The sequence below is a fragment of the Zootermopsis nevadensis genome, unplaced genomic scaffold (genome assembly GCF_977971745.1).
Source record: "Zootermopsis nevadensis isolate Lab colony 2312 unplaced genomic scaffold, Znev_1.0 Znev_ptg000003l, whole genome shotgun sequence".
In the NCBI taxonomy this organism is placed as follows: domain Eukaryota; kingdom Metazoa; phylum Arthropoda; class Insecta; order Blattodea; family Termopsidae; genus Zootermopsis; species Zootermopsis nevadensis.
The window spans coordinates 7,628,856-7,651,535 of NW_028259135.1; the positions used below are offsets into that span (position 1 = coordinate 7,628,856).

General features: G+C 41.3%; 1 protein-coding gene across 6 annotated transcripts in view; it reads right to left on the reverse strand.

Annotated features, from left to right (window-relative positions):
• LOC147874941 (ATP-binding cassette sub-family G member 4-like) overlaps positions 1-22,680 on the reverse strand; it is a 41,068-nt gene that overhangs the window by 16,671 nt on the left and 1,717 nt on the right. For 2 of the 6 annotated variants that reach the window (XM_087341508.1, XM_087341511.1), the window contains one exon: positions 4,721-4,900. In XM_087341508.1, coding sequence (XP_087197634.1) covers positions 4,721-4,900 — 180 coding nt within the window. Of the gene's footprint in view, positions 1-4,720; positions 4,901-5,013; positions 5,034-10,600; positions 10,800-11,773; positions 11,891-18,077; positions 18,153-22,680 lie in introns of those variants that run through there. The other 4 variants (XM_087341522.1, XM_087341527.1, XM_087341512.1 and 1 more) reach the window with 4 other exon arrangements.

Here is a 22,680-nt window from a genome sequence, read left to right on the forward strand (position 1 = left end):
TTTAGTGGAGGTAAGGCATTTGGAAGTGGAATTCGAGGGCTGGAAAGTGGAGAAAGGAGAGAGCTTGGTTTGAGTCTTACTGCGTTCATGCAAAATTTTGGATATTTATATAAGCCTTGGGAGGGTGTCATTAAGACAAATTTTGATGTTGATATGGGGGGGGGGGGGGGTTCTTTTAGGGCGTAATTTTGATATTGGAATTGGGAGGGCTGCATGAGAATTTGGATACTAACTCAGCATTTGCTCTGGGACAAAAAGAATCGATAATTTTCATCGAGATGATAGGTCGCAGGACCTTCCGGATGCGTACTGACTTCTAGCCTGCTGTCCGGCATTTAATACGCGAGCCCTCATCACCACGTATTTGATAAACGTATCTGTAAGTCCGACTCAGTCTTCATCTTCAACTTGCGTAATTTATTTTGCAGAACACGGTTCCTGCAGTTTCTCCAAATGACGGTCAAAACGTTTCTGAACACAGAGTCGATGGAGTCCACTGCCTTTTAAATAACTGTCAACGTAAGCATTTTTAAAATTGGCGTTTCCTTTTGCAGCGTTCGATTTCACTTGTGCAAACGGGAGTTCAATTGGACTGTAAACTGGTAATGACAAGGAGGCTAACGCACTGCCAACTGACGGCGACTTCGTGCAGCGTCATCCAGTTCATCGGAACTGCAACACTTCTGCGATGTGTGGAATGTTGCTGATGGTCAACCAAGTAGTTAATATCAGCTTTTTATTGCTTGTAGTTACTGGCATCTCCAACATAAATGAGGTTGATGGATGTCATTAATGTTGGCCATAGCAGACTAGAGGCAAGATACGACACTGTTCTTAATTTTTAAATAATTCAGCGTCAATTTCCCCGTGGTAATCGGAGTTACTTTTTCACTTGGACGGATATATTATTTTGTTTTCTGGAACGAAACGTCTATCATCTGATCCAGCCTACCACCATCACAAACAGGGACTTCTAGCTCATCACTAATCCAACAACAACTTTTACGAATGTGGTTTCGATTCACCCACGTTTCAACTAAATAGTATACACACACTTGCAGCCCGTAATTGTCTACTTTAATTTTATGCATTGTTCTTTCGAATACTGCATCAAACCATTCCGTTAGCAACTTTCTACAGTCATTACATTTTGCGCACATAAAAAATTCATGGATTTCAAAATTCACAACACTAACTACCTTGGAATCTTTTTCCTTCCTTCGTTTCGACGACCAATTTCTTAGCAGAGGAAAATTTCCCCTGTTCGTAAAATGCAGACACTTCACGGTGTAATATATATTTTTGTCAAAATCATCCATACCTGTTTTTTTATTATTTCTCAGTTTTTAACCTGTAATTCAAAACTCATGCATCCTCTTGTATAGAGCGAAAACTTTCATCTGTTAACAACACCCTTTGCATCGACTCTTTGTTCTTGAGGCTTCGAACATCGTGAACGGGAGACCACTACCTGCTTCCCCTTGAAAATTATGTCTCTGGCCTGCTTGTGGAAAACCTAACGCTTGTTTGGCTTGTCTTCCATTTTCAAAATTACAAGAAAAAGTAACTAAAGCCAGCACTCCCCAAATTCCTTCAGAGATTCACAAATAAAACTCTATGCCGCTAAAGAATAAGATTCTGGAGCGTTACCGTCTATAGTTTGCGACTGTAATCTTGAGACTTTCGGAGTCAGGAGGTGGGGTGAAGGAGGAAGGACTTCCTGCATTCCTTGCAAGTCTCAAGATTACAGTAGCGAATAGTAGTCGGTGACGCTTATTGGCTCAGAGTACCTGAAAACTCATTGCCACTGCACATCCTTGGCGATCCGCCAAGTTATGGGCAGGCAGGAATAAATGTAATCAAAAATTACTTTTCGTTGCTATTCAATAACTAATATGTACGAAAAATAAGTCCGAGCTTAGATAACAGTTAAAGGGCCCTTACACAACACCAGCGTACACATGCAAAACAACAGTTCCAGTAATTGCACAAACGGCTTGCGCGATACGGAAAAGTTTTGATATTTTTCGCGCCATCACAAATTTGCGCATGCGCGTGTGTGTCGCGTATACTGAAGTGGAAGCAAAGAGTAAAAAAGCCTTCTTGACACCAATAAAGTTGCTTGGCAACAAAAACTTGAAAGAACATGAATAATTTGAACTGCGTTTCAAGCACGATTCAAGACTAATAAAACTGTTTAAAATTTCAAGTGAAGAAGAAACCATTTCAGCTTTTCTTGCCTTGAACTATCTTTAAGATGGCCGTCTTCTGGGTTGTAGCGCCGTGTAGTCTGGTATTAGTTACTTCTACCCAGAAGACTGCCACCTTCGTACTCACCGCCCTGAGAACATCAAATCTAACTTGAAGAATGTGAACTATTAACTCGACTCTCCAGTTTGTTGCAATGCGTTAAAACACTGTTTCCCCCCCACCCAGAAGTAGACTGAAAGTCTATAATTTGGTTTTAATAATATTTATTGTTGTTGTTTCCACATATTTGGAGTTGACGAGAAATACGAAATATTTACTGAAGGTTAAAAGTCGATTATCGATATCGAAATGCGAGAGACAAAAGAATGTGAAATCACTTCAGAAACTCAGCATTGGACAGTTAAACACAGATTGTGTTGGAAGAAGAATTAAAGATGAAAATAGTGTACAGCCAGGAAATGAACAAAAGTTTTAACTCGAAGACAAGTGACGCAGAAAATAATTATTTAGTGTGGTTCGTCGTCCTCAGGTGATCTTTTATGGAATTCTCCATCTTCTGAGGCCAACTCCTTCATAAGTGTGGGCATGCTGGACACATTGATGTGTTTCATTTTCTTAAATCAGTAAACATCTTTTTTTTTAATAAAGTTTACATTTCAGTCTTTAGGAAACCAGCACGCAGTAATTCTGTCGAGGCAATTTTACTTTTCCAGGCATGAAACGAACCTAACCTAAATTTGAACACAAGCTTGAATTCAAGATGGTGTAATTCAAGCAACTTGACTAATGTGAACAAAGCTTGAGTAGCAAAGACTTTTCGTCGGAATTTATTGATCAGTACTGATTTTTCGGTTATTTGGCATGTGAAAGGCGAATTGTACAAAAATAGAAATTCAAAGGTTAAGGAATACGAAAAAAATAAAATAAAATAAGCACTCAATGAAAAAGCATTTCACATTTTAAAAAAAGTACACAGAACCTGACTCTTTGAAAGCCGTTTAGCAAATGAATATTACACAAACGGCTGGTGCAGTGTGTAGGTTAGACTAATTTACGCCATCATTTGTTTGCCCATGCAGGCTCGTTGGTGTCTTGTTTCGCCCTCTTTACAAACACACAGGCAAAGCGACAGCACATACAAACCAGTCCCCGGTCAGCCCGGTCGCTTTTGTACACTGCAGAATGCGAAATTATTGCATTACGCTACAACAGAGCAGCGGCTAAAGGCTAAAGTGTTTTACCTTGGTTCACAAAATACAATGCACTGTAAAGGTCACTGTATCAAAACGCCACTGATTGTATGGGAATTAAATTGAGGAAAAATGTTTTCAGTTACGCTATACGTACTCAGACAGACTCTTTGTTGTCTTACTCCTACACGCCCTTTCCAATTTCGTGACGTAGCCCAAGCTCTAAATTATGTTGCGCCCACTGTAATCGCCGAATCGAAACACATTTCAAATACAATTCTGACATAATTGTCCTTTAGTTTCGTGCGATTTAATGTAGAGGTCACATTTGATTGGAATGAACAGAAATTAATTTCCCGATAATCTTTCGTGTAAACGCGAAATGCCAATTTCTTGAAAATTCGTCAAATTATTTTCCGGAGACTGACCATTTGGGCTATCTAAGGCCTCACTGTGAGTTCACGTGGAAATATAGCGTATACATAAAAACTTTCCGAGACTACTTTTTGGGGGGAACGTTATTTAACAGTAGCCTTAACCCTTCAAATGCTGGTTTTCAGCTCAAGAGACCTTCTGTTATTTCACATCCACTGCAATATGCAAGATGTTTCACAGTGGTGAGAGAAGCGACCGTCTTCAGCCATGTGACGCCGTCTAGCGTTTCGGTGAACTTCATTCCTGCGAAACGCTGATAACACAAGACGTAGCCCAGAAGATCAAAATCTATACAGGGTGATTCTGAAATACACGGAGTCAGTTTTGGGGGAAGTGTTCTATGCACAAAAGTAACAACCAAATTCTTTGTAGACAAGGGTCTTTGTGTTATTTTAAAGTGAAGGTCACAGCTCGAAAACGAAGCGTAAAAAAAGATCGATTACATCGATATTACTTGTTTTTACGCAAACACAAAATCAACTAAAATTCTTCTGTATATTTCGGAAACAATCTACTAAATATTTCCACCACTGTTTACGAGTCTGCGGGACATTTTCTTTCAGTGTAATGCGAAGACCGGGCAACAAAAGTGGGGTTAAGAAAGACATCTCGAGTCTTGCACGGTAAGGACTAGAACAAATGTGTTACATTACTTTCCTCGCCAGCCAACCAGCTTCAGTCACATGCTGTACGCTCGCTCGGGTAGTTGGTGTATAAAGTATCAAGTTACTTAAAGCGTGAAACAGACGCCGGCATACTTAGTACACGAATCGGGATGAAATGGAGCCCGATCAGCCTAAGGTAGGCTGTTGCTCGTAGATAGTGCATTACCAAGCAGCAAGGCGCACCGGATGGTGCAGGTAAATGATGATCTTTTAAAATACCTGAGCATGATTCCGTTATTGAGGCTGTCTGGCAGAGGTGGTGGCGTGCGGACATACCGTGCTGCCGTCTGGTGTGATGATATTCCATTGTGCATAAAATCCACTGTTCCCTCAGTACCGTGGCAGCAGTCCACAGAAACGCTTTTCAACTCTCCCTCCGGCATTGTAACACCACGACACCTGTAATGAAACACAGATTTATTTTAGAATGTTATCAGGAATATAATTTTTGTCATAACACAGCCTTTACTCCCAGAATGTCTGAATAATAATAGGATCTACCGCGATGGTACCTGTCTTGTCTTGGGTGTCGAGTTCCATCGTGACACACCTATCCAATTCGCTGCTAAAGCCGAGTATGCTACATTCATACGAGGTGCGATCGGAAAGTTTCAAGACTGTGTCAATAGAGGGCGAACCGGATGTAGTACGAGCTTCTGCCGCTAGGGGGTGCGGCCTACATTCATAGTGAATCAGTGTGCCAGCCGGCATCATCGAATTTGCATTTGTTTCTTAGTTATGGGCGTTTTGGTAGTGCATTACACCGACCCTCCTGCGATTTCGGAATGGCGTGTGCATCAAATTTTGCCAAAGACTCGCCAAAACGGCTACGGAAACCTATGAAATGCTAAACCAAGCATTTGGGGAGTCCGCAATGGGTCGTGCACAAACTTTTGTGCGGAATTCACGTTTTAAAAATGGCCGAACCTCTGTCGATGATGACGAGCGTTCTGGACGACCATCTTCGAGCAAAACGCCCGAAAATGTTACGAAGATTCGGCAGGCCATTCACGAAGATCGACGTCGTACCATCAACGACTTGTGCGACATTGTTGGGATAGGCTATGGGACCTGTCAGCTGATTCTAAAGGAAGAACTCCACATGCGACGCATCGCAGCCAAGTTTGTGCCAAGGCTCCTGTCTGAGGACCAGAAGCAGAATCGACTTCTCGTTTGTCAGGAGCTCAAAGATCTTGCAAGAACCGACCCCAACTTCCTTTCTAAGGTTTCCTCTTCCCAAAGATGAAAATTCAGCTAAAGGGAAGGAGATTTGAGACGATAGAAGAGATTCAGGCAGAATCGCAGATGGTGCTTGACAGGCTGACAAAGAAAGATTTCCAGGGATGCTTCCAGGCTTGGCAGCGGCGCTGGGATCGTTGTGTTCACTCCCAGGGGAACTACTTCGAGGGTGATGGATGAATTTAATACCTGATATAAGTGTACGGGATTTTATACGCGCAGTCTGAAAACTTTCCGGTCGCACCTCGTACCATGCGAAAACTCTGTAGGAACTTGTAACATGCGCCTTGCGAACGTTTCAATTCCATTACAGTGCCAATTTTAAATACACATTTACTTCGTGGTTCCACAGTCCGTCAATGACCTTGGCCGCCTCACATATGAAAGGTTTCGTAAACTATTTAGACATTTAGCAGAACTCCTTGGAAGAAAGATGAACCCCTTGCAAGACATCTATATACATGACCGCGCAGAACAGAAAATATTATCACGAAGTGAGGTGATGGGGAACTTTCACATCCGAGTCTCGGGTTTTAGTGTTTCATCTGTTCAAAGTCACGATGATCTACAGGTCTCTGTCAGCCCAGTCAGTGATTTGCTTTCACAGACAGCTGATGATGAGTCAGGGAGCTGTCAGAGAGAGGTAGCCTTGGAGCGTGTGCAAACACGCTCCGAAAATCGGAACTGGTTTCTTGCACCCACTCTCACGTCTGCTAGGAACTTCGGGTGAAAATTAAATGACGTGATCAGGTTCCCGGTAGATATCTTTTGGCGGAGTGTGAATTATCTACCAATTATGGCAGTCATGTTGACAGGGTTTCCAACCCAGGAAATGACATGATTAACTCCAAGAGCGAGTTGAATCCAATCATCGAGAGGTTCCGGGTTCAAATCTTGATCCGGAGACCGGCCTTTTTTGGGAGACGAGAACTAGGAGGATGTGTGATTAAAAACAATACGTTTTATGATTAAGAGTTCATCGCAAAGCACATTTCCAACTTGTTAACACTAACCCAGAAACAAGAAACAGTCTGGCGCAAGCAACGGCAGAATTCTTTCTTCAGTCGCTTCTCACAAGCAATCTTGTCTTGTTTACTGATCTGTAACTTGTTATTTGTAAAATTTGTAATTATCCGTGCGTGACCTCAGTCAGCCCTTAGTCGGAAAATGTGCCTTCTAAGTTGCAGAACTAAGGGGCTCCCCGTATTAGCTGATTTTTGAGTCGAAGGTCGCAGTTAATAATACGACGCGCTCAACAACAACAAAAATCAAAATCCTCGTGAATTTGTCTGTTACTGGCAAATCAACGCGCGCTAATCGCAATGCAGGGATACAACGACATCTGCAGCTTCCAGACAAGGCTACAAACAGCGGAACACCGGATTGGGCATGCACAGTCCAACATTGGTTAGGTAAGTTTCTTATAAAGTAGAACACAAGCCACTTCTCCTTTGACGAAGGAGGTCAGAGCGCCCAATTTCAAGCCGTCTTTCTTCCAGGCTGGCTGGCATTACGTCGCCCAGGTCAGCCGTCGATTAAAGGTCATCCCAATATTCCGCACTGTTTCGCTGTGTTGGCTCACCAAACAACGTGACTGGTCTGGGCTTTTGGATGCGCCTCGCAGTCTTGGCAACCAGCACTACAGTACTATTAAGACGCTGATTGTAATCCTGTAGCCAGTGCTCGGCACCCGGTCAACGTCATTTCCCGGATGCGCTTTACCCCCTGGTAGGCAGGATGGTCTCAGGGCCGGTCTGAACGCAGAGGTTGGAAAAAACAAACCCTGCCCCTGTCGGGGATCGAATCTCGATGGCGTAGCTCGTATTCAGACATTATTTTCTTAAACTGACTGAGCTATCGCGGTTCACACCAGGTAAGACGGGACGTTTGACGCTTTTAAAGTCGGCCCTTGGCCCACACGGTGTCGAAGGCTTTAGCCACGTCCAGGAAAATCGTGCCGGTTAGCCGCGTCTCGTCAAAGTCTGTGTTGAATCTTTCAACTCGACGGGCCAACTGCAGCGTCGTGCTATTTCTGTATCACAACCCAAACTGATCGTCTCGAAGAGCTTGCCGATCGTGTCAAGACGATCGACGGATCTGCAGGAATATGGCAAAACCCCGATCATAATACCGTTCGGGCCCAGAGCCTTGTCAACGTCGAGTTCCATGATGGCCTCCGCCAACTTCCGGTTCACCGACTGAAACTAAGAATCAAGGTCGTCGGCAGGAGATTCCGCTATCTAGGAATGCGAGATAGTTAGTCCTCCCTGCATTTGAAACTGAATGACGAATTCACTTCACTCTCTTTTTCGCCTTGCACATTGACTGGACATCAGTGTCCAGGGATCTGAAGGAGTCGCTTCGCAGAGCACATGTCGCCACGTGTCGACGCTTGAGTTAAGACATCGAAACTGCCTTTTGAATGGCGTTGGTCAGCTCATCTTTTGCCAATGGTTTACCCGAGAAACAGTTCGTCTGTCCAGTGACAGTACGGTTTGCGAACCTCAGGGCCTGATTGCTGTATCTCTCGTTCTAGAAGCAGATGTCGACACTGTTCCAGACGTGATGAAAGTTTATTTTATGGGCGCGTGGTAAGCAGTTCTGGCGACCATGTGAATCGAAAAATGTGACGAAAGGATTTCAGGACTTGATACGAGTGGAGGTGGTGGAGAAAGGACCTTTTAGAACAATGTTAACTTTAAAAATTCTACGCGGCTCGTCCTCTTAAGCCAACTGATTAATATAACCCCAATGACTTTGCCGAAATTTATTGTTCTCATTTAAACTCTGCTCTAAACTACTGACAAGTTTCTGGGGAAAATGACATAGTCCATAGTTAGTTAATCTTACACAGTGGATTCCGGTTAATTGGGACACATCGGCACTAGAACACTTTGGCCCTATTATGCGAAGTTCCACGTAAAGAGTTAAAAAGGTTTGTTCTTCAAGATTTGTCGCAAATGAACTGCTGCCACGATTGGCAAAAATGTAATCAGAAGGAAATGTGTGCTGAAATCTAGGTGACTATAAAAACAACATATGTCCAAAGGCTTTCCATGAAAAAAACAGCAGTACATGGACAAGCGGTGCACAAAGGCAAGGCTTGAATTAATACGCTGTGTGGTGTTTCAATGTGGCTAGTTCTGTCAATAAAACCTGGCTGTGACATAAACTGCAGTCTTTATTAGTCTGTGTTTAGTAGTATTTTTATGAATAATATTAATGCTGTTTTGAACAATTACTACAGAATAAGAAAAAATGACAATAGTAATGGCTGTGATGCGTGATCTGCGGTGCTAAGAACGGCTGAACCACAGTTAACATTTGTCGATTTTATATACTTTTGTCTTGTTTGTGCAAAGGCAAATTACCTAGATGACTGTAATTAACAGTCTGACGTTTCAGCACTCGTAAATTGATACAAAATAAAAATTTGAAGAGAAACTCAGAGGTTCAGATGCTGGAAGGACTTTCTTAATTTTATTTGTAAGTTTAATTTTGGACGAACGTCATTTTCCTTAGAAACGCCTTCGTTTGTTTAAATTTTTTATAATTAAAGCAGATCTTGCCTCTACTTGGTTCTATTCTTCTTCAAGGCATAATTTTAGTTTGTCAAATATTTATCTAAATGAGATATTCTGCAGCTATAATATTCAAATGCAATATTGACTGTTATAAATTATCTTACGATAAAAAAAATTGTACGTAAATAAGTAACAGCAAAAATATCACGAAGATTAACAAATAAATTATTTTTATGTATATATTTACCTCGAAACAAATTAGAGTAAAAACAAGTTCGATGCAAATCCATAAAACCATAAATAATTCTATGTTCTAATAAAGCGTTTCAGACCAATTTTTCTTAAAGTGATTGATGCTTTTAATTTAAACTCGTTTGTAATTGTTGAGGGGACAAGAAACTGACGGGTAAGATAAGTCAGTCGACATTCTGTTGTGACAACAGCAATATGCATTGTTTAGTGAACAGGGGCTTCGTGTTTTCGTTTCGATGAAAATAATACAGAATTATGTAGGTCGCCAAATATTTTGAAAGGAAATTACAATGTACGTGCAATAACAGTCCTTGTTCAATAAAAACAGAGTGACGTGTATCCAAAGTTTGACTACACCTGCTGCTACTGAATCCATCGAAGGCTGAACCTAACCTAACATAACCTTCGAACGACAATGGCACAGAAGCGACTGAGATTGACAATTATTTCAACAGAAAACGGCGCAACTTGTGCGGTGGTCTATTCCGAAATCTTGGGTTCCAGAAAAAGCACAAAGATTTTATAGAGTGAGTGAAAATGTTATTTGTACCAGTAGTTTGAATAAATGCAGGCAGATTCATTACGTCCAATGGCGTGTAGGTATACATCTTTCCAAAGAAGTGCACCTTAAGTCACTAAAAATCATAAACTATTATTACGATAATGGCCTAACCTATTTTTATGACCTTTGGCAGCCAATCTCTATTCAAATATTGTCATTAATGCAAAAATTACCAGCGTTAGAATTTACAGATGCAGACGGAAAGACTTGCATAAATCGTGTGTCAGTTCTGGAGCCGTTAAAATTAGAATTAAATAACAAAAAATGCTTTGCGTGTACTTTTATGGGATCTCGCTACACCATCTCGCCTAGGGCCTCGCGATTGGTTCGGCCGCCACCGTATATAAATTTCTGAATTTCAGAAACCATTTAAAACACCCGTAACTACTGTCCATAAAGCAAGGCCAAAAAAACACTGTATAATTTGTTGTTGTAGATGTATTGCTTTGTTCGGTCTGGCACAAACACCAGTTCTTTGACAATACAAAAGTTTAAAGAAGTAAACAGCTGACAGGAACTCACCCAACACATGCGTTATGACATTACACTAGCAGGTAATCCAAGTCACAACTGTCAATGCATTTCACGAGACCGGTACCAGGGACCATTTGGACGCGATTTAGATTTCTCACTCCCCGTCGACGTTAGCACAACAAACACAAAGAACCAGCTTCCAACAAATCCCGCTTTCCTACTAAGAAACACAACACGAGCGACCGGAAAGCTGTTCTGTGAGTGCAAGTTCGGTGCAGGTGTACTGGGCGAGAGAGACAGAGAGAGGAGAGGAGAGGGAAGTTCACATCGATTTTCTCTCGACCGAGAGTTTCTGGAGCACGATATTTAAACAAAAGAATACGGGAGGGAGCTGGTGAGGCCATGAGAAGGTTCAACAGACAGGAAGTGATTGTTTCGTCATAAAATAAGATTTCGGGCGATCATTTATGGGCAAAAACGAATCGAAATGCATTATACCTTGCACAAGGCGTGAAAAAAGGACTGCGACTTGAGAGAAATTGTACTTTTCTCAGCCACCTCAATAGACGAGCCACAAGAAGGAAATGATTACATGTGCTGTGCTGTTGAATTGACATTTTTATAGGCTTTTATAATCTTCAGAACCTTCGTTTCATGGCCAAAGATGCTGGAAAAATGATCACCGAGGAAGTAAGTTGTGTCCACCCAGGATTATAAGGCTAATTTGAAGTGAATCACGGGTTTTGAGGGGAACATACTGCCTCTGTCTTCAGGTATAACATTACTCAGAAACGATTATATCCATGTATAACGGAGACCACAACGGATAATTTCACTGCCGTGAATTTTAGTCACTAACAAAGAAATATTTCAGACTGTGTGGTCTGCTGAGTTGTGTATCAGATGCCTCTATGATCAGTCACAACCTAGAAGACCACAAGGAAACTATCATCGCCTTTGAAACCTGTTAACTAGCATGGGACAAATCACTTGCCACTAAATTATCCTTTGTAAGCCACGTAAGTAAACGTATTAGTTTCATATGAAAACACTTTTAGTTAATTTCAAGTTTTGTGATGTCGTGCGGATACGAAACTGTCTTTTTATTCTTCTTGGTTTTCTAGAAAGACCGAAATGAACCTATTACCGCTTCATTGTGATTTTTTTCACAAACCGCTGAACACTTCACAACATTCACTGGCATGACGCCTATAAGCTTACCAAAGAAAGGAAAACAGTCAAACACATCCACCAGCCAAGACAGGAGAGAAACACTGAACGCCAGTTACTAAGGCCACTTGTCCAGTGCCCGTAAACATTCCTACTCAGAGTGAGCTGAGAGGCTATGAAACACCTGATCGCCGTTTCACAACTACAGAAGAGAAATACAAGCAGGGGTGCCACAAAGCTCCGTTCCTTCCCCAGCCTTGTACACTTTATATATAAATAATGCCCCCCACCCCTTAAAAGTCAGGTGTACATTTAGACCTCTTTGTTGATGTCAAGTCTACACGTAGGATTTTAGGTCTTCACGGAGGTGAATCCCAAGATAGCTGTCTTCTAGGTTGTTACGCCGTGTAGTCTGGTGAAAGTTTACCGACGTTTCAGAGGTCCTTGTTGCCTCCAACATCACTCATCACCCCGAGGATGGAGACAGCAAGAACCTCTGTAAACGTCGGTAAACTTCTACCAGAGTACAAGGCGCAACAACCCAGAAGACAGCCATCTTCACAAGTCTGCATGTTGTACAGACCGCAAGAAGGACTGTGAGGAGAAAAAGTTGGAATATAAAGACGCAGACCGTCTGTTTCTCCCGCAGACTTAGACCAGTTGACGCTTGTCTTACATTGAATGGGCGGAACATTCAATTTGTTATTCAAGCGAATATCTCGGCGTATTTTGATAGAAGGATTTAATAGAGATTGCATATTGAAATGATACTATCCCAGGCCTTCAAAACATTTGTTAGAGTCAACACTCCATTCAGAAGTAATCGACTGAGCGTGCGACTTTGGTCAGACACCAATCTTCTGAAATTGCAAAGCAAGTTTTTCCGTACCACTGGCAATGTTCCAAGGCGCAAACCGGTCCGCGAATTACAAGCGCCTTCAAAATTCCACTCGTTTATGATTTAATCTCAAAATTGTGCAGACAGCAAGTAGAAGTCATACAAAATAATCGCGGTCCAAATGTTTGCGAAGTCCAACTCAACGCGTAAGAGACTTAAACTTGTTGGCGGGCAAGCATACGACCCTTCTAGTGACTAAGCTATTTAAGCGAAACACACGGACTGGAAACCTAGGCTGATTTCAGCGAAGGGTTCGCTCCTTAGGGATTACGCTAACAGAAACTCCTGTTTGATCTACGGGCCTGAAACCTCAACCACGGCTCCTTACACACAACGAAACCCCTGACGTCCTTGACATTGCAGTCGTCAAGGACTTCGACCAACCGGTGTATCTGACTCTCTGTTCCGCACTCAACTCAGATCACCTGCCCGTCCTCATCGACACCACGTGACAATCATCCTTTCATAACCAACCTGACAGAGGGAATCTGCCAAAAGGTTCCACTTCAGCTCTGGGTTCAAATCGCAGAGAGCCATCCAAATGTTAACCGCTGAAGAATATCCTGCACCATTAACTGGTCAGCTGGTTTGTCAGTTTGTTAGCTACTTAATATCTTTCAAGCCAACGTCTTCCGGATTGTATTTTTGACTTTTTAGACAATGGAAATATTTACGTATTTCTAATAAGTGTCCTGCCGCGCGCTAAACCAGCCTAATTTCTGTAATTAATATCACTCCATTCTGTCACAAAAGATAACTGAAAATCTGGGTAAACTTTTGCTCCGTTGATATCTACTTGTGAAACAGAAAATCACGAAAAATGATTATAGTGTGGTTGACACTTTATTCATTATTAATTTAATTTGGTATGAAATGACCCTGTGATGACGTCACCAAAAAAAGTCTTGTGTAGTTTCCTGTTCTTAGTCTATTGTTACTATGGAAACGCACAAAGAAAGGCATTTTAGCAAAACCTCGTCATGGGAAATGTTTGCGTATGATTCACGAATCGGTATGACAAAGTACAGAGTTTGATCAACAACAGATAGATCACGTGTTTATGGAGCAGAATTCCCTTTGTTCAGATGTACCAACATGGTATACTTTGGAGGCTTCGTTTCATAATACGTTATCCGCTTAAGCCTGCAACGACGGATTTAATATTACAAGTTGGTTTAATTGATTAACACGTAAAATCATAACCGACTCGGCTACACTGTTATTGCAGACGGTCAAATCGTTAAGTGGGCTGCTCACCATGGACGCAAAAATCATCAAGCTCCGATGCATATTTTGTTGAAATAATCGCGAGGCTCGGAGTTTTGGCGTTTATATTAACAGTGAAACGGAAACATAAGATAGATGTGTGTACCCCAGGTCTGGCCGGTGGGGCATGAGCGTGGTAGAACAGATAATTTTTTGGGTTCAGGCCGGCTGTAGTCCTGGTCCAAACGATAGCAATCCTACGTTGTAAGCATGAAATATGAATTATTTTCTGCGTCACTCGTCTTCGAGTTAATAATTTTGTTCATTTCATGGCTGTACACTATTTTCATCTTTAATTCTTCTTCCAACACAATCTGTATTTAACTGTCCAACGCTGAGTTTCTCAAGTGATTTCACATTCTTTTGTCTCTCGCATTTCGATATCGATAATCGACTTATTGCTTTTAACCTTCAGTAAATATTTCGTATTTCTCGTCAACTCCAAAAACGTCTAAATTCCGTTGTATCCACTTATCACTCATTTTGTAAAGGTTCACAGCAAGAAATATTATTAAAAACAAATTATAGACTTTCAGTCTACTCCTCAGCGGGGAAAAAAAATGTTTTCCGGTGTTGCAATAAACTGGACAGTGAAGTTAGTAGTAGTTAACATTTTTCAAACTGTTATTCAAGCAAAGTAGAAAGCTGAACTGGTTTCTACTTCACTTGAAACACAGTTCAAATTATTCAAGTCCTTTCAAGTTCTCGTCTTCAACAGACTCGTAATCAAGCCACTTCACTAGTGTGAATGAGATCTCAGAAAGCAGTCGTTAAGATAATCAATGTTCTGTCGTCTTACGTAGCGTAGTTAATGTTGGGGGCATGCCCACTTTCAGGGGGTGAACTTGATGTACAGCCTACGACGTTTCGGGAATTGGTTTATTCTCGTGTTCAGGCTGTCATTATAATTTTATGTTAGTGACAAGATTTGGGATCGAACCAGGAACCATTTGAAAACTAGTAGCAGCATATTAAAGTGTAGACAACCGGTGAGGGCAGTAATTGTTTAATTTAATTCGTGCTACCTGCTTAACGATGTTAGTAGCTCACTCTGTAGAGTCGAATGTGCAACAATGAATTAATAATGAAATTTTGGTACTAAACCGGAATTTTCACGGAGGGACTGAGTAAACCCACGAAAAGCTTCAGTCAGGCTAATCGAAATCCAGGCCGAGATTTCTATCCGGGACCTTCGGAATACGAAAGAATGCTAACCACTCGACCGCGAAGTTCAGAATAGCTGTTTTACTTCATGGCCCGTGGTACAAAGAGTCTTAGCGTAGTCTGTGGGTCTCACGTGCTGATTGGCTTTACTGGCTCCAGACCTGCCGTATTGCTTTCATGAATACTGACTTCAACAATTTCTGATTGTCCCTGGAAATTCTTTCCTCTGATTTGGTAATTTCATCTTCTTGCCGAATATACTATTGATATGATGGATTACCAACCTACGTGAAGGCCACTTTTCTTTTCTTGATGTCAGGAAATTAAAATGAAAAGGTTGTGATGACATGATGTTCATACCAAGTTTCATGAAATCCGGGCAAATTCAAAGTGATTAGACCTTCTGGATGACAAGCATGCACCATTTTGATATTCTAGTCAGAAACTACAAGAATTACAGCTAGTGTGTAATTTGCTTCGTCTAGTTGAGCAAAGTCAAAGTGTTTTTATCAGTTACATGAAGTATAATCCATGCATTTTGTAACAGTTCAATTGGTGGAACGGTCTCCTTCAAGTTTAGTTTCGTTCGGAACATTGCCGTGGAGGCATGCGCTGTTTAATGACGTAAAAATAAGAACTGTATGCAAAGGAGGTGTCCCACACAATCTGAAGCCACTCTTCCACCCTGATTGGCGTTCTTTAGCAACATAATGCACAATGTGAGATAAATTCACAGTGCTGACATGATGCACCAAATAATCCTGTTCTCATTTTTCGTTGACGTAATCATCTACAGACGCAGAAACATTCTCATGTTTTGACGACATCATGAAAACTGAACTAAAGCAGTCTCTCACGCATATTGATCAGAAAAAAGTTTTGTACAAAACTTATTACGTGCAACACGTTTTAAGGAAGCTGGTTCCTCTCTTTATCACGTACATGTGAACTGCGATACTATACTGCAATCAAAGTAAAAAAAAAGGATTCCAAATTACTTCAGAGAGACATCTTACAAGAGATCCGCGATAATCACAGGAAGAAATCATAAAAGGCTTCAGAACCCCGTCACATATTTGCTACAACGATAAATAAACGGCAAGGCGATTGAATTACATAAAATCACAAAGAATACATCTGGAGTACTGAAACCCTCATGCGAACAGACTACTCCTCAGACACGATGATACAATTTAAGCAGGTCTGTATCTCAGATATCACCATCTGTATTAACGATTAAATTCTAAATAATTCACAGCACCATGGAATGAGCTAATGAAAGGAAATGTGCGCAGGGATTCTCTATTTTAGAATGTCACTGGTTATTTGAAGACGTATTAAATACATAACATACTGAGAATCTAGTAAAATGAGAGAACCATTTTGGATGGTAAAACATGAAGGAACAGGAAAGAAGTATTCGTCAGATACTTGAAAGTATTATCCGAAAAACAAGGAACGTAAAATGAGAATAATCGATATTGAAAACGGGTTATGATTCGATACTCAAGCAATTTTACTTCCAGTACGATGATCACTAAACTTTTAATGCTGTTCAATAAAATCTTCTCGGGCTGATGATGAGGACAGAGATGGTCCCTGAAACGTCGGTTTTGTCTTTTAACCATTTGACGTGGCTGATCACCTGAGAAGATTTTATTGAGTTACGACGCCGCGAAAGCTTCAAATCATGTTTCATGCTATTCTTCTCTTACAAAGTCGTAGGCCATCGTCGTGCCCTGTAATGTGTCGATGTTAACGATACAAAAGTCGGCCACTGCCGTCACTCTCCTCCCTTCTTTGAGGTCAAAACAATGTTTGTTAGGTTAGGTTCTAGACCTTATCAGATATTTTGTCTCCTCCTGATTATAAGTCACTGACTCTGAGCTCTTATCTCTTCTTGAATAAAAGTCACTAACTCTGTCTGGTCTCTGATTATAAATCACTGACTCTGTCTTGTAATATTGGCTACATTTAACACTGTCACGAATTTAATCAGTAATTAACCATCTTCATGGAGCGCAGTCGTTCTTGAGAAATCTATAGACTCGCAGGTATAGTCGGCGCATTAGTTTTTGGCCGGTGGACAAGCTAGCGGAGCTGGCGGACGGGCCTACTCTGTGTACCTGAGGTGGCACGGTCAGTGTATTTCTTTTGTTTGGGCATTCAGTCCGATAAGCTCCTCGGTGCAGTCAGCATTATACTACCGCATAAGAGACTCGCTCCTAGCGTTCCCTTGAAAATTCCACCGGCCAAAAACTACTGCGCCGACTATAGCAAAGAAATTCCGTGAGTTATAAGGGATCTAAAGATTCATTAGCCTGTTCAGAAATCTGGATCCTATTCAGAGCCATATTAATCCAGGCCCACATTCTAACACCCTATATTTTACATTCCATTATACAATATCTTTCTAGAAACGCCTGTGACTTAGACGTGGTCGTTTGCCTTCTAAGTTCCGACCTTAACAATAGGCGTCCTTCTGCTGTATTGAGCCATCTTCAGTGCCTTATATATTCACGTTACTGTTCACTTAACATTTACGTGTATTATGTATAGATCTACATATAATAAATACGCGTTATATATTTTAACAAAATATTAAAATTTGTAATCATTAAACTAATATCAATATTTACAATCAGTTCCATGGTTAAGAACGTTACATCCTCTTACTTAAACATAATAATGCCTGTGACTTGATTAGCTTCAAAACTTATTGTTTATCCCAATGTCCCTTCGTTATTCTTATTATTATTACGTTTGCTTTACAGTTTAAAGTCACATTAAGCGCTGTCGCGAGATTGCTTCTGGTTGATGCCACATTTCAAAAACGTCTTCTTCAATTATCACCTGGATTGCAAAAGCTAGAATGGCTTACGTACATACTTGTATCCCTAGTGGGCATAACACGGAAAAAGTATCGGATGCGAAATATGGAAAGCTTATATCAGGACATAAACAACTATAAATTCCAGAAGGAAAGAAAATGAATACAAAAAATAATATTATAATACTTCTACTTACAGATCCTTCCGTATATGCAGTATGAAAATGAAGTCTGAAGTCAGGAAGACATCCTTCAATTATTTTTATTTTCATACCATATTTCAGCAACAAATTAAATGAGAATGGAACTCTGTTAAGTCAGTCAAATACTGTCCCTTTCAAATGCTTTTCTACTTACTCATTACAAAAGAAGGCGTATTGAACCTGAGATAATGACGTGACGAAACAGATGCTAGATCGAGAGTTCTTCAACGCTTATCTCGATCAATCGAGTATCTACTTCTTTATGGATGGATTAAGATTAAAATCTGGTCTGGGTTTAACACCTGGCAAATTGATCTTTGAACGATTAGTCCTTCGTGGACAATTTTAATCAGCTACTTAGACGTTAACCACTTGATAAAAACTTCGATTTCAGAGTACTGTATACTACTCTGCAATAATTAGTTTGATTTTAATTTTGGAATGTTCTAAAAAAACTCTATCAAAAAGTGTAACTTGCCTTGAGCTCACTTCGTATGGACGTTATTTGCAACCGGTCCTTTCTTCATTCAAGCCTCGCGTTGTATTTATGCCTGGACTGTAGCTGAGTTTTAAAAAGGAAAGTTAGGTTATGTCAAGCGATGAGTCTCTTCAGCGGGATTGGCATCGAACAGAACTCAAATTGTTGAGGGAAGTCACGAATCACGTCACGGGCAACCGGGTTATCAGTTTGGATTTATTAAATTTGAGATAAATGTAATTGAAATGAAACATACGTGATTAACGTATCCCCAATCGCTTTATCACCGACCTTTGGACACAGATGCGTCCGTGACATATACACAGTACTTATCAGATTACCTAAATGATATTTAATAGAATTTATGCTTTACTTCCGAAACCTGTGGTAAAAGTGTTGCAAGTTAATGACACTGAACTGAGAGGTTTTCTGACTTAATATAATTTAGATAAATATCGTGTCCTTGAAGTACAGCAGCGACTACCCCCGTTGAATGCTTGCTACCTACTGCTGCTTGAAAGCCAAGCCAAGTTACTATTTCCAAAATTATAACAATTCCTCTCGCCTGTTACAGAAATGTGAAATTTGTAAGGTGATTGGTTCTTTATCCCCGCGAGTTTCCTGATTAGTGTACTAATTCAAGTTCAAATCGAAATTCTCTTACCCTGATTGACTGCTTTCAAATTCTGAGATCAAACTAAGCGGTTATGGTTGAGTTGTGACGCAATGTCACTTTCGTCTGCTCTTGCGTATATTAAATTAATGCTGGTCCAACCTTCTAGGGGTAAAATGTTGCAATTAAAGTAGTGAGTTTCAAAGAAGTTTTGAATTCGCGAGTATGTATGTTCTCGGTTGACTAACTGAATGGCAAACATAAATCTGCTTCACAGAGATCGTAATCCGATATATGTCTGTCTGTCTGTCTTACGACCGCCGCAAACTGTTTATTTGACTTTCGTTCCGGTTCGAAATATTCCGTTGAATGTCATTACTTCGATTTCGTACTTGATATTTTCATTTAAAATTATTCATTGTCAGGAATTTTTCCATTGTCTTTTCTTTAAAAACCCACGACGTTTCGGAGGCTGTTTCTGTCTCCTTCTTCAGGTGAGAGGTACACTGCTGGGTCCCTTAGATACAGCTAGTCTCTAACACTGAAAAAAAGACGATGGAAAAGTCCTGACAATGAATAATTTTAAGTGCAAACTACCGTCGTCAGAAACCCTTAGAATTGAATATTTTCATATTATATAATTTGCTAAATTTATTTAACTCAGACATTCCTCACTGCAGTCTCTCTTCCTTATCAAATATTAAAACCGTGCCATTTACAAATAGCAGCATGTTCAATTATATTCGTCCTGTATTTATTCCCTTATGAACTGCCTCTTCTCTCTTTTTACATTCCTGTAGAATGTCCTCCAAATCTGGAAGAAGGTAATTTTCAAGCCGTTAAAGGAAGCAAAATTTCGCAACTGCCTGCCATTTTTATTCACACAGTCCTCTCCAAAAATTCTACTGACTCTTGGGACTGGTAATTTCTCTATTCTTGCATTTATATCTCCAGAAATTCTATGCGATCACTTTTATTACATCTATTAATTAATTCCTGGAGGTTCTCACAGAATATTTTAGTTCCCTGCATCTTTCCGTCTTCTGGGTCATACACCAGGAACTGAAAAGTACAACGTCCGTGCGTGGGAGCGAGCCGGAACATGATTAGAGGGATTTTTCTCTTTGAAGCATGTGGTACCAATGATTACTCATACCATCCCAGCTGTACCGTCTGACGTAGGATCTTCGGTACACATGCACTAACTCGGTACAGCTGCACTCGATCGATCCAAACCACATGCCGTAGCTAAGATGAGTCACCCCACACAGTCGTCCCACCCCCTGCGGTCAACAGACTTGAAACAATGTCGCTGAAACCATGTCTGGTGACAAGTTGGATTGCTCCCGCCCCATGATTCGGTTCAGTATTCTAAGACTGATAGAAAGCGACATTTTTCACGTCAAGACAAGTGACAGTGGTTTTATTACAGGGTTAATGAGAGGAGCGTTTCCACCAGCTGAACTCTCGTGGAGACTGTGTAGTATAGGGTTTCCAGCACTACATTATCATAAGAGAAAATATTTCATTATTGAAATAGTGTTTATTGCAAACGTGTTTAGAACGAATACTTTCTGCTCTTAGAGTTACGAGAATTAATTGTTCAAGTTTTCGAATGTTGAGTTGTAACTGATTTATTTAGTACCACGCCATGAAGACGTATCCCCACAATGGTGGAGTATATTGCGTTCCAGCGTTTTTGGCCGCTGAACTTTGTGAATTGGAACCTTAGAGCGAGTCAGTGACCAGACGTTTGCTGTAAGGGATGGCAGCAGGCCGCGTACAGTACACTCCAAATAAAATATCACCACGTTATATAACACAGGGTAGCCGATTTCACTACACTACACGTCACTAGACAATTAACACTGCAGAGAGTATTAGATAATTTTATCTTGTTCACAACTCTTCGGTCCTCTTCCAATTCTTCCACTCCTCACAGAACATCGCTTTCTGACATATCACTCGATTCATCACTACCGCTGCTGCTGTTCACTGCAATATCTTCAATAATAATCCGTTCAATGGCGTCTTCGATTATGCCTTCTTGCTGATACTAAATTTGTTCTAGTTTCTCCACATGCTGACATACATTATCCCATTCTTCTTGCCCAATTTCTTCGGTTCTCTAGCGACACAGATTTTCAACGTCCTTAATTTTAAATGTTGTGTTCTTGCTTGCAACCCATTGTTTTACGTCTGCCCAAATAAGTTCAATGGGGTTTAAATCGGGATGGTACGGCGGAAGTCTCAGCACAGTCCGTTCTTTGTCTGCCAAAATCTGATTAATTACGTAATATTTGTGCTTTGACTAATTTAATTTGATTAAATCGTACAGTTGAGCTTTCAACAAGTTGTCACAAAATGGGATGTTTATTTCCAATAACCATGCTTTCAATTCGTCCTTCTTTGAGTAAGATGTCGGTGGTTTGTCTGTCAGAGTGTTGTGATACGAGGCGTTGTCAATGACCAGAAAGGAGATTCCAGCGAACAGGTGTCATGTTGTTAACACAGCTCAGTCAGAAGACAACAATATCAGGCTTCTACACCGCTGCACTGACCGACGGAAACTCCTTCCTTCCTTCCTTCGTTGAGTGGTCCGCAAACTGGGCTCTCCCTACAAGGTCAGCGGCCATAATCGGTGGTTCCAGTTCTACACTTCACTTTTTTTTACCTCGGCACTAGATCGCAGGGGAGCATCACGCCATGGCCCTGATTCTTCAGCAGCAGCTGAACATCCTATAACTACCAGACACGGCATTCACTTATCAGTGACCACTGTCCCCGCATAATCAAATAAGCAATCGAAATATCTAAACACCAACATTTAAAGGTTAAGCGAAGTCTGGAATCACCCGTTCTCCCGCACCACACCGATCCTACCTCCGCTACCCCACACACTCCTCACCTCCTCTCCCAACCGACAGGCCCCTAAAGACTATACTTCCGCTTCTCATGGTCCAAAACACTCATTTCACAACTTTCCTTTCATAGAGCCCTCAAAAATGGGGCATCGACAAGTAAAGCGGCACATTCTAGCCGGAAAGATGGAACAATCCGAGGCTGCCACAAAGGGTCGGCAAATGGCTCACCGACCAGCCGGATGGGCTGCAACCCGGCTCTGCCAGGGGAAGGCGAAAAGAAAGTGCAGAACTATCGCGGGCAACGTTAGCCAACGATTTGGACTCGTCCATCTCGGGGAGGTTGCTGGAACCTACCACTAGGACATTGTCCGGAGCCGCGTCCGTACTTCTGCCAACGCGGGCAAACGGCACTTCACAGGCGAAGAAGCCGTGTGAACGGCCTACGCTGAGGTTGGGACGGCGGGATTCCTCAGCTGATCGCTCCTGCAAGGCTACGCCTATAAAAATTCCTGCTTGATCTACGAGCCGGACTCCCTAAACACGGCTTCTTACACACGCACAATGCAACCTCACATCTTTGATTAAAGCAGTGTCCTACGTAATCGATCACAAATGAGCGGCGCGGACGAATCGGTTGACGTG